Source organism: Stegastes partitus, unplaced genomic scaffold (genome assembly GCF_000690725.1).
Source record: "Stegastes partitus isolate 25-593 unplaced genomic scaffold, Stegastes_partitus-1.0.2 Scaffold121, whole genome shotgun sequence".
Lineage (NCBI taxonomy): Eukaryota > Metazoa > Chordata > Actinopteri > Pomacentridae > Stegastes > Stegastes partitus.
Genome location: NW_007577852.1, coordinates 58,954 through 74,136, shown reverse-complemented (window position 1 = coordinate 74,136; position 15,183 = coordinate 58,954). Strand labels below are relative to the sequence as shown.

At 38.3% G+C, this 15,183-nt stretch overlaps 1 protein-coding gene and 1 long non-coding RNA gene across 2 annotated transcripts in view; both read left to right on the top strand.

The window, feature by feature from the left end:
* The window catches only part of LOC103354819 (NACHT, LRR and PYD domains-containing protein 14-like), a 20,692-nt gene extending 5,734 nt beyond the window's left edge, over window positions 1–14,958 (top strand). The window contains exon 6 of the mRNA XM_008278369.1: window positions 13,831–14,958. Within this exon, the coding sequence (XP_008276591.1) occupies window positions 13,831–14,345 (515 nt within the window). The 3' untranslated portion in view covers window positions 14,346–14,958. The remainder of the gene's footprint in view (window positions 1–13,830) is intronic.
* On the top strand, window positions 8,354–8,815 carry LOC103354809 (uncharacterized). Its single transcript, XR_520061.1, has 4 exons — window positions 8,354–8,387; window positions 8,470–8,495; window positions 8,550–8,637; window positions 8,803–8,815. It is a non-coding gene; the product is annotated as an uncharacterized LOC103354809 (long non-coding RNA).
* Window positions 14,959–15,183: the final 225 nt, after the last annotated feature.

The following is a 15,183-nucleotide window of genomic DNA, read 5'->3' as shown; positions in this document are numbered from 1 at the left end:
ATCAGGTTATTTGACCGGAACTTCTTTATAGGTGTCGTATATCACTTGTTAATGGACACCCTGCAGCCAATCAGAATCGAGTATTCACCCAGACCATGGTATAAAGATTAATAAGTGTGGGACCTAAAATTGAACCCTGAGGAACACCAAAATTTATGACTCTTAGATGAGGAATCGTCTGTTCTTACTAAAAACTCTGCCAGTCAGATTTCAACCAGTTAAAACAGAACCAGGGTCCAAGCAGACTGTGGAGTCGGGCTAAAAAAAACTGAGTGATCAAGAGTGTCAAAGGCAGCAGTTAAATCCAGTAGGACCATGACAGGCGGTTTGTTTACATCCATATTGGACCTCAGGCCATTTACAATCTGGACTAGTGCCGTCTCTGTACTGTGATTGGTTCGAAAACCTGACTGATGTTTCTCAAAGGAGTGGTGGCGGCTAAGAAAGTCATTTAGCTGATTAAAAAAAGTCTCTCTAAATGGCAGATTGGACACTGGCCTGTAGTTATCGCTAGCGGTGGGTGGATCCATCTAAATATCAGTAATGTTGATAACAACATTGGTATTGATATTAACATATTGATATTGCACCTGTCACACTTTGCTCCTCCTCCCCCCTCTTGTGTTCTGATGTTGTACCATCACGTGACCCAGCGGCGCCAGGCAATCCCAATTGCATGTGTGCAGAGCCAGAGGCTGCACTCCCAGGACCCACACTGACAGGACCACACTTCTAGGGCCGCACACTTTTTGTATGGTTTAGAGCAGTTTTGTTCAGACAGCGCCACCTACTGCAATGGATGATCACTAAAGTGCACGACTTATGGTTTAAAGGAAGATGTTACACAAAATATACTTATAATTTTAAAGGTTCATTCAAGGACTATTCCACAGAATGTGTAACTTCATGTCCAAGTAGTTCTAATATTAAAGGTTTATTCCACCCAAACAATGCTTTTTCACTGACAAGTTAAGGTTTAAGAGGTTTATTGCACCCAAAATACTACTTATTACAATAATAATGATAACTTGGTTGCTAAGACAAATTGTGTCATTTACATACTTGTGTCATTATCAGGTAAAATAATATTAGAATCATCTGCTGTGGCCTCTGGATCTCAACCACGATGGTTTAAAAGGTTGGTAAGAGGTGAAACACAGGGACAACTTTGGAGGCAGATATTTATATTTATTTAATACAATCTACACAAACACATACAAGAAAAGTAAATTAGTCTTGTGATTCCTATCACTGAATCTCTGATCTCACTCCCTCCTGAGAGAGACACAAAGGGACAGACAATAAAATGCATTAGTAGAAAGAGCTTTGGTATATCTGATACACTGTACATAGTTCACCTTTTTGCTGTGGCAAAAGATATTTCATTTTTCACAGTTTTCCAAAGTTGAGCGACAGTCAACACATACCGCCACTGTTTTTTTTCAGTTGAGCTTCGAATGCAAGCTACTCGGTGAGCTACATAAGTATAGAACCTTCGTGAACTGTTGTGGATGTAGCCCAGCACGATGCAGCTATCTGTGAAGAACCTTACTGCTTAAAACTGAATATCTATTTCAGACTGGATCCATTCAGCTCAACTGCCAAGACTGCTGTGTACAACTCCAGACGTGGCATGGTGTGTATAGGGTAAGGAGCAAGCTTTGATTTTCCCATTACAAACCCTACATGCCATTTTACATTAGAGTCCAAGGCACACGCAAACACACATAGTTTTATTCATTTGTTACGTGACATGGAGACTGGAATGTATGCTCTCTGAATGCAAACCTGTTCCAACTCAGTTAAGGAATCAGTCCATGCTTTCCACTGTGTCTCTTTCTCCAGTGGGAGAGGTGCATCCCACTCATGCTGCTCTGAGGAAATGTCTCTTACCAATGCCTTGCCTTGGATTGTGATGGGGGAAGCAAATCCAACAGTGGACAGCGTGCCTCTCCGAGTGAATGGTTTAACGTCTCTTGACACTCTGAAGGTGAAACTGTCAGTCTGGAGTTCCCAGCTTAAATCCAAACTTTGCTGAAGATGCAAGGGGTCTGCTGCTAAATCTAGATCTTTAAAGGCACTTGTTCGTTCTTCCATGGGAAAAGCTCCATGACCCTTATGCTATTTGAGGCTATCTTGTGAAGTCCTAAGTTGGACTCAGCCAGCAATTCCTTGGTTTGTCACAGGAGACTGACAGCTTAAGGCCTTTGGTGATATGTCATCACAGCAACGTGCTCTGAATCATTTTCTGCACCCAGTTTTTACTGCCCTGTTACTTTCATTGACCAATGTAATGTTGCTATTTGCTGGTTGAGCTGTAAATTCTTTTTAAATGTTTTATTTTTTACAAACTTTCAGGAGATCCAGACAACAATGACAGACCTTGCTAAAGCACGAGAACATATGATGCAGGGAAGGAAGGATTTCTTCCTTCAGGCGGCTGAAATAGAAAAAGCTCTCAAAGAAGCAGAAGCTCTCTTATTGTAAATGTGTCAATATTCCTCAATTTAATTATGTTTTTAGAAAAGCTTTGTATATGTTGCATGCATTATATTGCTACTGTAACTGAAACTAAATAAAGAATTCTTGTTTACTCATGTGTCTCCTTCATATTTCAAACAGTGAAAACACAGTTTTACACACAGCAGGTAGAACACGATGCACAATATCTTAAATATCATCTCATTTAGCTTTGCTTATGTCTCATCTAAAAAGATTATTATTATTTTATTTTTTTACAATATATAACCAACTGAAGATATTGTATGTAAGAGCTGATAAAGCTGCACAAAGTAGTTTCTGGTCTTAACCCTCCAATCTTTGGGGTCAATTTGACCCCATTCAATGTTTAACATCTCTAAATAAGTCATTGACATATTTTTTTCAGTTTTATTTAAAGGGCTATTTACGCATAAACTTGGGTAACAATTTTAATGATGATATATTCTTGAGGTTTATATAAGATTATTCATCCATATTTTAAAATTTTTCATCCATTTTTATTATTATGAATCAGAAATATACTGTATATATGGATTAAACTGTGTCTTCAGTGTCACAGCACCACAAACTTGCATACAAATCTATATTCAGTGTCACGCTGACCTGTGCATAATTTACAGAGGTTACATCATCAATTATTTTAGTTTATTTACATGCGACTTAACTGTGATAATAATCTCAGTTTTTGAGCACAAAGTGTTTCCCCAAACAGCAACAGAAGACATACAGGCATAATATCATCAGAATTTAAATATCAGTTAAAAATACATGTGTCAAAACTTTTAAAAACGAAAAAAAGAATTAAAAGACAGTCCAAAGTAAAACTCGACTAAAATCAGGAAAAATACTCCGATTAGAGTATGTTTTGTCTCAGTCGACCTGATTTCCTCGGGCAGATCTTGATCTTAAGTTGCCTCATTAACCTAAATGCTGCACAGATTCACAGTTTCTGCAGTGAAAACTTTGGGTCAAGCTCAGCAAGAATCATGATTATTACAGCCAGTTTTCAGTTTTGCTGCTAAGATGCTATTTGCAGTGGTGGATTACTGCATGCACAGAACTGATAGTTTCACTTAAATAAATAAAAAAAATAATGGCACAGAAAGTCAGCCTAATACTGAAAACATAACATGGGTTAGGATGAGTAGAACTTCATTTATCTCTAAAGAAACTCTTGTGCCAGGTGTTGCTCAGAAATTATATGACATGAAAATAAATGCAGTGCCTGATTTAAAAAAAAAAAAAAAAAAGAAAGCAGTAAGATATGAATATAATACATTCCTGAAAATAAGATGTGGATATTATTAATAAATTAATAATAATAATTATTGACAACAACAATAATAAAAACTTACTGTACAGGTATATATTGTTTGTAAATAAAGTAATAATAATGGAAACATAATAATAATAACAACAATAATAAAAATTAAAATAACCTTTTAGTTCAAAACACTCAGATGGATGAAACAGTAAATCAAAACTATCTCCTAAAGAGTAATGCTGGTTATGATGGCAGAGGAAAACCAGACTCATGTCTTCACTCTTGAAGTCAGATGTGTTCCACGATCCTGATGAATTTTTTATTTGTAACTATGAACTTTATTTATTTAGGTAAAGGTTACAAGTATTATCAGCAAAATGTGCTTGAAGTTACCAAAAAGTACTCACTGTGCCATCAAATGTTCCTTGTCAGTGTTTTCCTGTAAGAGCTTCTATTTTTGGATTCATATTAATAAATGTGCATGCAGCATTTCACTGCTGTATAGATGTTTAAGCTTGAAAGGCCACAGTTGCAAAATTACATACATCGCTTTTAGCTATTCTGATTTTTTTTTTTTTTTTTTAATTTTTAAATCTGCAAGTGTACCGATTCTTTAAGACCACCTTTAGTTTAAAGTTTTCACTATGCTTCTCACAAAGCTGTTGGACAGTAGATGTGCATACAGGTCCAGCCATCAGGCCATGAGTTTGCTTCAAGTTCAGGGAACACACAGTAAATATTTATTTTCCAGAAAAAATAAATAAATGATGAATTAAGGCTCTGTTTCATGACAGTCCTACATTGATTTGACAAAGGATCGTATTTAACAATTGCAATGAAGTGTTCATCATGATGGATCGAGGAACTGATTACTTCGATACACTTTCACCAGTGTTCCAACATTTTATCTATAAACTAGAGCTAAAACAATTCATTGAGCCATCAACTAGCAGAAAATAATACATCATGATTTGGAGTGTCAGTCAAAACAATTTAATCAAAGTTCACATTAATAAACAAACTGTCTGAAGATGTAAGTTAAAAATGTAAAGAATGAATGATTATAATAAAAACCATTAGGGCTCTGGTCCATGGAGGACTGTAGTTGTTCAAATGTCAACTTCAATCAAAATGTGCATTCCAATACTAAATGAGACAACATGAGAAGGCATGAGAGGCTCATGGTTCTAAAACCTCTTCTGTTTTCACGTTTTTAAACATTGGTGGGTTTGTGCTTTAATATATAGTTTCTGAACCTGAAAGCTGAGAATTTGAATTCTGAAAATGGCCGCTGTTGTTTATTTGCAGGCAGAAGAGAAAACGGAGACATTTGTCATGTCATGAGGCACTGTGGGATACTAACTCTGCAAATATGATGAAGGTATCGAACTTGTTGTTGCTGATGACACTCTGACTGGAGCCATACAGTCCCAGGGCGACCGTCTTGATTAGGACTTCCATCAGAAACTAGGAAAACACGACAACGTCCAAAGCCTGCCCCATATATGATAAAATGTATTGTTGACGTACAGAGGGACAAACGCTGATGTTAACAGTCATTCTAAAATTCTGAACCCCTAACATTCTAAAACCCAGACTTCAGATTACACTGCAACAAGAACAAAATGAAACCCACTAGGGCTGCAAGGTGGCACAGTGGTTAGCACTGTTGCCTTGCAGCAAGAAGGTTGCCGGTTCGCGTGCTTTCTGCGTGGAGTTTGCATGTTCTCCCTGTGCAGCGTGGGTTCTCTCCGGGTTCTCTGGCTTCCTCCCACAAGGCCCAAAAACATGTTGAGGTTAACTGGTGATGGTCCGTAGGTGTGAATGTCAGTGTGCTTGGTTGTCTGTCTCTAAGTGTGGCCCTGTGATAGACTGGTGACATGTCCAGGGTGTCCCCTGCCTTCGCCCTAAGTCAGCTGGGATAGACTCCAGCCCCCCCCCCGTGACCCTAGTGAGGATTAAACGGTGTATAGATAATGGATGGATGGATATTCTGCTTTCTGTTGACAGACCTGAGCCTGGTGATTCCTGCTACAGAGAGATGGTGGTCTGGTCCTGAGGGTGGTGCTAGTGAGTGGGGTGGAGGATGACAGAAGAAGAAGTGGACAGAGCTGTGTCCAGATGTGCTGCAGGTAAAGAAGACAGGAAGAACGTCGGCCGAACGTCAACTCTGGTAAAATCTGTAAGTTTGCTTTGTTTGCTGCTTTAACTTCAGTGATGTTGCTGCTTGTTTCTGCTCTGTGATGTTTCTACAGGTTTGCTTCTTATTTCACCACAACATTTGGATCACTGCTGTTTAAACATCAATCAATACGATTATTTGGCTATTGATTCAGTGAAGCCGATCAATGTTTATATTAGATCACTGACTGACGACAGTTGATCAGTTTGTCAGCGGCTGATGATTCTTTATTTCTTCAGAAATCAAACTGCGTCATGTCTTTTTTACTTTCGGTTTCAAGAGCCACTGCGTCGCAGCTAGAAGGTTGCCGGTTCGTGTCCCGGTGAGGACACCCAGGATCTTTCTGCGTGGAGTTTGCATGTTCTCCCCGTGCAGCGTGGGTTCTCTCCGGGTTCTCCGGCTTCCTCCCACACAGTCCAAAAACATGNCAATGTTTAACATCTCTAAATAAGTCATTGACATACATTTTTCAGTTTTATTTAAAGGGCTATTTACGCATAAACTTGGGTAACAATTTTAATGATGATATATTCTTGAGGTTTGTATAAGATTATTCATCCATTTTTGTTATTATGAATCAGAAATATACTGTATGGATTAAACTGTGCCTTCAGTGTCACAGCACCACAAATTTGCATACAAATCTATAGTCAGTGTCGCGCTGACCTGTGCATAATTTACAGAGGTGACATCATCAATTACTTTATTTTTCTGCCATGCGACTTAACTGTGATAATAATCTCAGTTTTTGAGCACAAAGTGTTTCCCCAAACAGCAACAGAAGACATACAGGCATAATATCATCAGAATTTAAATATCAGTTAAAAATACGTGTCAAAACTTTTAAAAACAAAAAAAAGAATTAAAAGACAGTCCAAAGTAAAACTCGACTAAAATCAGGAAAAATTCTCGGATTAGAATATGTTTTGACTCAGTTTCCTCGGGCAGATCTTAATCTTAAATTGCCTCATTAACCTAAATGCTGCACAGATTCACAGATAATGGATGGATGGACATCTCCCACTATGAAAGTTTTTTTTTTTTTTTTTTTTCGCAATAAGTTGTCATTAGCCTTTCTTTGATTGATTGATTTGATATGTTGCTCAGAGTTCATGAGTTCATCCAAGCAGCTGCTGACAAAAGTCATTCTCAGTGAGTAAAGTTTGACATTTTTATTTTCTTTTTCGTCCTTATTAAAGGGCAGTTTCTTGGTTCCTGCCCACCGTCACTGACTGCTTCCTCAAAGGAATCCAGAGGGAAGTTTGGATTGTTGCTTTAACATTTGTAAGATCTTCATCTTACTGATTTCAGTTTCCTCTGTCCATTCTTATGACATATGGTTCTGAATTACTTACACAGTGTGGTTTAAGTGATTCCTTTCATTCTTTGGTCTGTGTATGTTCAGAGTTGTTGAGATATAAATAAACTGCATTGAATGAATTTGGAGGTGAGGCTTCAGTGAGAGCTGCTGGTCCATCAGTGTTCAACCATGTTTCAGTTAAAAACACACAGTCGCTGTGAAGATCTACAATCAGGTCATTATGAGAAATGTTTTGTTTCAGAAGGATCTTGTGTTTAAACGTGACACATTCAGAGTAGCTGGTTCTTCATGTGTGGACCAGCAGGTGGTTTATGTGAAGGTGTTTTGGTGCTGGAAGCTGGAGCTGCTTTTATTCTGATCAATAATCAATGACTGATGTTTCTGCGCTGGATCTTCTGCTTTCTGTTGACAGACCTGAGCCTGGTGATTCCTGCTACAGAGAGATGGTGGTCTGGTCCTGAGGGTGACGCTAGTGAGTGGGGTGGAGGATGACAGAAAAAGAAGTGGGCGGAGCTGTGTCCAGGTGTGCTGCAGGTAAAGAAGACAGGAAGAATGTTGGCTGAACGTCAACTCTGGTAAAATCTGTAAGTTTGCTTTGTTTGCTGCTTTAACTTCAGTAACGTCGCTGCTTGTTTCTGCTCTGGGATGTTTCTACAGGTTCACTTCTTATTTCACCACAACCTTTGGATCACTGCTGTTTAAACATCAATCAATACGATTATTTGACTATAATTCAGTGACTATGATTCAGTGAAGCCGATCAATATTTATTTTATATCATTGATTCACTTCAGTAAATCAGGCTGATGTTTCTTTATTTCTTCTTTATTTCTTCAGAAATCAAACTGCTTCATGTCTTTTACTTTCAGTTCCACTGAGAACCACTGCAGCTCCATGACGCCATCTGCTGGACTGATAGTAGAAGTGCAGCAGCAGATGTTTTCAGGAGGATTTTAGTGGAGCAATGACATTTGTTTCCTCTGCAGGTTAAGGTAGAATGTGTGTGTGAGCTGCTGTGAGTTCAGCAGCATGGATCAGTGTGAGGACAGAGAGGAGGGAGTCCCTCCCTCTAAAAGCTCTCTGTGTGGGGATCAGGAGAACCAGAGCAAAGCTCAGAGGTGAGACCACCATCTCTACCCATCCATGACTCTTCTGCATGTCAGAGTTGGCATCACATCACTGCTGCATCTTTATTCACAGGAACCGACCTGGAGCTGGACCTGAACATGGGCCTGAACCTGAACCTGAACCTGGACCTGGATCTGAACCTGGACCTGGACCTGAACCCAGCTGTGTTTCCTTTAAGAGCGACCAGTCAAAGGGTCGCCTAGCTGATTTCAAAGGACATCAACCTCCTGCTGTGAAGAAGTAAGTCGTAAAATATAGGATCTGATTGTTGTATCGACTCTGTCATTTGTTGTTTTAATTGTATTCCAACAATAAATTCCTCTGAAACACTGTTAAAAGTTTCATTTTGACTGAAACAAATTAAAGTGAATTTCTTTGCTGGTGGTTTTCTTTTCTATTTACTAGAATCCAACAGGGACAAGACTCCTCTGATCCTGGACCTGGACCCAGCTGTATGTCCTTTAAGAGTGACCGGTCAATGGGTCGCCTCATTGGTTTTAAAGAAAGTCGACCTCCTGCTGCAGAGAAGTGAGCTGTGAAATATTCTCATTTATGACTTTACTGTTATTTATCCAGATACATTTTCATCACATCATTAAACATTAATATTAATATTAACACTAATTGGATCAGTCTGTGTCATCTCAGATCACAATGTTGCTGGTGTTTCAGTGTTTTATTATCGGGTCAGTCTGCATCAGTTCAGGCAGAATTCAGAAAACTTGTTGCTGTACTGTCTCAAATTTTGATAAAGGTTTACTTTTTTGTTATTTAGGACTCAAACTAAGTTCTGTAAAAAATATTTTTGGAACATTTTAAATATGTAATGTTTCTAGACCTTTAAATTTATATGTTTTCACCCTAAAGACAATGAACATCTGGGAAGCCATATTAATTCAAACCTCCAGAAATACAGTGTCTAGTAAAAGTATTCACCTGCCCTGGAAGCTTCCCATTTTATTCTTTTTCAATATTGAATCATGGCCATTATAATTAACCTGTTTTGAGTAGAATTCAAAAAGATGCTTTCTCAGGTCAAAGTAAAAACAGATTTTGACAAAAATAATATTAAATAATTACACTATATAGAATGCAAAACTAGTGATTAGTGTGTTTGTAATGATGTACAGTGTTTGGTGTCTGCCAAACATAGCTTTTACTCTGATGGCAAAAAAGCTGGTAACCTGTAGTCCAGATTTAATATGAGCTTTTTCCAACAGTGTCTTTCTCTTTTCCACTCTCTCAAAAAGCCTTGGTCAGTGAAGAACTGGCAACAGTTGCTGTATGCACACTCAGCCAATGAAGCTTGTAAATATAATACAGCGTACAACTCTTTCCCAGTCCAACTAGTCCAATCTTCTCAAGCTGTGGCTTCATGAAAGGCTGCTGGGGGCTTTGCAGATATAAAAACACCCCTTAAAGTGCACACTCTATGCCAATATGGAGGAGATGTGATGGAGAAGGTAAAGAACCGGTTCAGCAACAACAAAACAGACGTATCTCTGAAATGTTTTGAAGTCAGTCTTTGTGTTTGACACATTATTTTAGCTGAAAAGGTCATATTGAATGTTGCTCTGCACTGTACAGTCACTGTATTGTCAGAGTTAATGAACAGAAGCATTAAACCTATAAAACTCAACACAACATGCAACGACAGACAACAGCATGACTTAGAAACAGAGAAAGTGATGATAATTCAACACACATCACAATTAATCTCATGTTTATTGAAACCCATCATGATATGTGGTGTAAGAACAAGACAATTGCAATAGTAGATCCATGCTGCAGTAAAAACAGAAGAAAACAATGTAAAGGACTCATCTTTACTCAAAGGATTTACATTTCATTTATTTGCATGAAGTAAATTCTCAGAAGATGTTTCAGTGTCTTTGTTGGTCTTCATATCCCGTTTGTATTATCTTCTTCTCCTCAAAATTGGAGCCAGATGGAGAGACAGAACATGAACTATTGACATCAGCAGATATTTACTTTTTGCACATCAATGAAATGTAGATTGTTTGACGAAAGATGAGTCCTTCACATGTTTTCTTTCTGTTGCTTTTAATGCAGCATTGATCTATTGTTGAACTTGTCTTCTTGATGCAGCACTTGTGATTGTTGAGTGTTTCAGTGAACATGTGATTGATTGTGATGTTTGTTAAATCCTCTTCAGTATCTCTGTTCAGAGTTTATTTCCACTTTCTGTAAGACAACATTCAATGAGACAATATCAGCCTCATGTTGTTGGATTTCAACATAAAGAACATGGATGTAGCTTGTCATTTTGCACATATAATGACAACATATAGACCCGTATGAACACTCATTTATCTCTCCTACCAATGAGTCACATCAATTTTTGGTCAAAATATCAAAAAACTAGAACCTTGTCTTGCCACACATACAATTCTACTGATGTTAAAACCTCAAAAGGTGGTGAAATGCAGACCAAAGATTGTATGCTTAGTAGGAAATATGGATCCATCCTTATTTATACACTAACAGGAACTTTCTATGGCCTTATTACAACTTTTGTTTTTAAATTTTGTGCTGTCTTCCATTTTCAAGGTTCAGTAATTAAAATGCTGGAGTCATGGAATGACTGGGATCTGCTGGAAGCAATTATATCTGTGTCCTCAGCAAATGTGATGGCTGTGACATTTTTATTTTTTATGGATGTATTGTGATTTGAAATTCTCAAAATTCTGCAACAGTATTTTGCAGTCCTTAACTTTGGGTCCCAAATAACATACAATTCAACTCTGAACTGAATCTGAGATGGTGCAGCAACACATGTTCCAGTTGAAAAATCTAAGAATGAATCCAGATGGGTTGGATTCTGGCAGATACAATTATTTCTGTCCATCCATCCACCTGCCCACCATAGTGTTCTAGACACCTGGATATCTTCTGATTGATGTTTAGGTGTGTAAATGGTGTCTTTCTAGACTTTATCCAATCAGGTCAATTTGTCTCAGGTGAAATCTGGTCAGGTTGGAGACACGTCAAAGATTATTAAAGTAAACAGGAAGCAGCTGAACACAGTTTAAAGCCACAGCAAAGTCTGAACAGGTTAAATTACTGCTGTGGTTCCTCCTGGTGCAGCTTGGAGGAACCAGGAGGAACCAGGAGGAGCCACACACCACCACACATCATGTTTCCAATTCTGTAGTCTACAATTCTACAATTTCATTTTGCAGACTCTTTTATCCAAAGCGATGTACATTTGAGAGCAGACACAAGACAAGCAAGGATGGAATGAGGCATTCAGCCTCTCCAGGCCTCTTCACAGAGCTACCAATGACTCTGATGTTTAAAAATGTGCTTTCATGGACCTTCAGCTTGTGTTTGTCTCTGTGTGATAAACTGTAAGCTAACTATTGATGTTTGGTCCACAGAGTGGACCAGCAGAACTCAGAGGTTCCCAGTACTCAGTTTGACCAGCAGCATCACCTGGACTCCATATTCATGGTGTGTACATGTACAACAACTACTTCTCCATCTATTGTGTCCACAGTCGTCTCCATGCTGCTCTTTGTAGACCAGTGGACGATCAGTGTGTCCAACATACACTACTCACAATAAGCTAGGGATATTGTGAGAGACTCAGTGGATTTCATACATACAGTCTTAGTTTCACTTCAGAGATTTCTGGGACAGGGAGGCTATTGTGATAGACACACCTCATTTTGCGTTTTCCATGTAATGGTCTCACTGTGTACGGTGTGCCTTACATATTGGGGCCAATACCAAAAAACTAAAAGACAACCCTTTTCAATGTGGCACCAATTTCAACATTCTGTGGGTATAAAAAGCTGGTATTGTCAGTAAGTCATTTCAAGTTCATCGTTCAAAAAGCCACGAACACACNAGGTTTATGTTCTGGCTTCAGGTTTAATTAAAAAGCCACGACCAGAAGACCTGAGGGTTCTTGAGGGTTCATAACGTAAAAGCAAATCTGATAAATACGAAGGACCAAGACCATTAGGAACTTTATAAACTAATAAAAGGATCTTAAAATCAATTGTAAAAGAGACACGTAACCAGAGACTTTAAAAATAGTGTAATATGAGCTCTCCTCTGGTCTTCGATAGAACTCGTGCTGCCGAGTTCTGAAGTAGTTGGAGTCTTCTATTGGAGACCAGACAGTGCAACATTACAATAATCAGTGCTGCATGTAATAAAAACATCTATTAGAGTATCTCCATTAGTTTTAGAGAGGACTGGTCACAGTCTGGCAATGATTTTTTAGTGATAAAAAGACATCTTGGTAATATTTTTAATGTGGGCCTCAAACTTGACTGCTGAGTCCAAGATTTTTAACTTGTTTTCATGGTTTTAATGCCAGAGCTTGTGGTTGTGAACTGAGATCGTCCCTCTGAGCTTCAGTTCCAATGACCAGAGGCTCAGTTTTGTCCTGGTGGAGTTGTAAAAAGTTCTCTGCCATCCATGATTCACTGTCTAAAATACAGTTCAAAAGGGCATCAACTGGCCACCAGGAGACACGACGATGTATAGCTGTGTGTCATCAGCGTAACTATGGAAACTGATGCCATGTCTTCTGAGGACGGTTTCAAATGGTAACATATACAAACTAATAAGTGTGGGCCCTAAAATTGAACCCTGAGGAACACCAAAATTTATGACTCTTAGATGAGGAATCATCTGTTCTTACTAAAAACTCTCTGTCAGTCAGTCGTTTTCTGATGTACCATCACGTGACCCAGCGGCGCCAGGCAATCCCAATAGCATGCGTGCAGAGCCAGAGGCTGCACTCTCAGGACCCGCACTGACAGGACCACACTTCTAGGGCCGCACACTTTTTGTATGGTTTAGAGCAGTTTAGAGCGCCACCTACTGCAATGGATGATCACTAAAGTGCACGACTTATGGTTTAAAGGAAGATGTCACACAAAATGTACTTATAATTTTAAAGGTTTATTCAAGGACTATGCCACAGAATGTGCAACTTCATGTCCAAGTAGCTGTAATATTAAAGGTTTATTCCACCCAAACAATGCTTTTTCACTGACAAGTTAAGGTTTGAGAGGTTTATTGCACCCAAAATGCTACTTATTACAATAATAATGATAACTTGGTTGCTAAGACAAATTGTGTCATTTACATACTTGTGTCATTATCAGGTAAAATAATATTATAATCATCTGCTGTGGCCTCTGGATCTCAACCACGATGGTTAAAAAGGTTGGTAAGAGGTGAAACACAGGGACAACTTTGGAGGCAGATATTTATATTTATTTAATACAATCTACACAAACACATACAAGAAAAGTANGGATTCATGGAAACAAAGGAGCACATTTAACCATCTTCAAACTGTCACATCTCTGAGGTCATCGTCAAAGGTTTAATACTGATCACATGATCCATCAATAACTGCAGCTGTGTTGTGTTTGTTCTCTCCATCAGATTCCTGTGAACTCACAGTCGACACAAACACAGTAAACAGGAACCTCAAACTGTCTGACAACAACAGGAAGGTGACATTTGTGAAGGAGGATCAGTCGTATCCTGATCATCCAGAGAGGTTTAACTGGTGTCAGCTGCTGTGTAGAACTGGTCTGACTGGTCGCTGTTACTGGGAGGTTGAGTGGAGCGGAAAGGTTGAGATATCAGTGAGTTACATAGGAATCAGAAAGAAAGGAGACTTTAATGACTGTGTGTTTGGATTTAATCATCAGTCCTGGACTCTGTTCTGCTCTGATGGTGGTTACTCTGTCAGCCATAATAACAGAGAAACATCCATCAGGTCTTCAGTCTCTCACAGAGTATCAGTTTATGTGGACTGTCCTGCTGGAACTCTGTCCTTCTACAGAGTCTCCTCTGACTCTCTGATCCACCTCCACACCTTCAACACCACATTCACTGAACCTCTGTATCCTGGATTTGGGTTCTGGTCTGGTTCCTCAGTGTGTCTGTGTTGAGTTCAGTATCCAGAGTGTCCTCCTGTTAAAAAAAACAGTTTTCCTGTTGAACAGATAGTTCAGTCTCTACATGTCTCTGTTACTCAGAAACGTGTTCAGATCCAAGATTTTAACAAACATTAAACTGTGACATTATTTTACAACAAACTATCCTGTGTCAGCTTTTACTAAGATGATATAATAAACTACATGACGTCTGTAGTAAAATCTTTACAGCGTCCTGATGTTTTATATTTTTTGTCCAGAAAACATGATGTACTATGACATTTTAAGCACACAATACTGCGGCCTTATTATTTATGATTTACTTTATTTTGAGATTTTTATATCCATGAATGGTGGTCAGAGAAAAAGACTTCAGGTCCTGCTGATAAAATGTCTTTTTCATCTCATGGAAGGTTTTGCCTCTGTAAAGAAAGAATAATTTCTTAAATTGTATGAAAATGTACAAAAGATTAAACTTTACAGAACAATATATAACCGACCAGTGGAATGAATTCCTCAGTTTTTGGTTCAATACAAAAGTCTGTTACGCATGTGTTTTTCCTTTGAGAATCTGGATGAACTTTACTACTATCCATATTATAAACAATAATAAATTGATCAACAACCAGCAAATAGTTTGTTGTGTTTTAAAATTTCAACATTTATACCATTTTCTTCATGATGCAACAATATTTTAAATCAATCAGTCAATCAATCAATCAATCAGACTTTATTCATAAAACACTTCGAAAAAAATGCAACACAAAGTGCTTTACAGATAACAGGAAAAAAAATGCTATGAAACAGTACAAACAATCCTGACATTGTTCTATATAACACATGTGATCCGGAA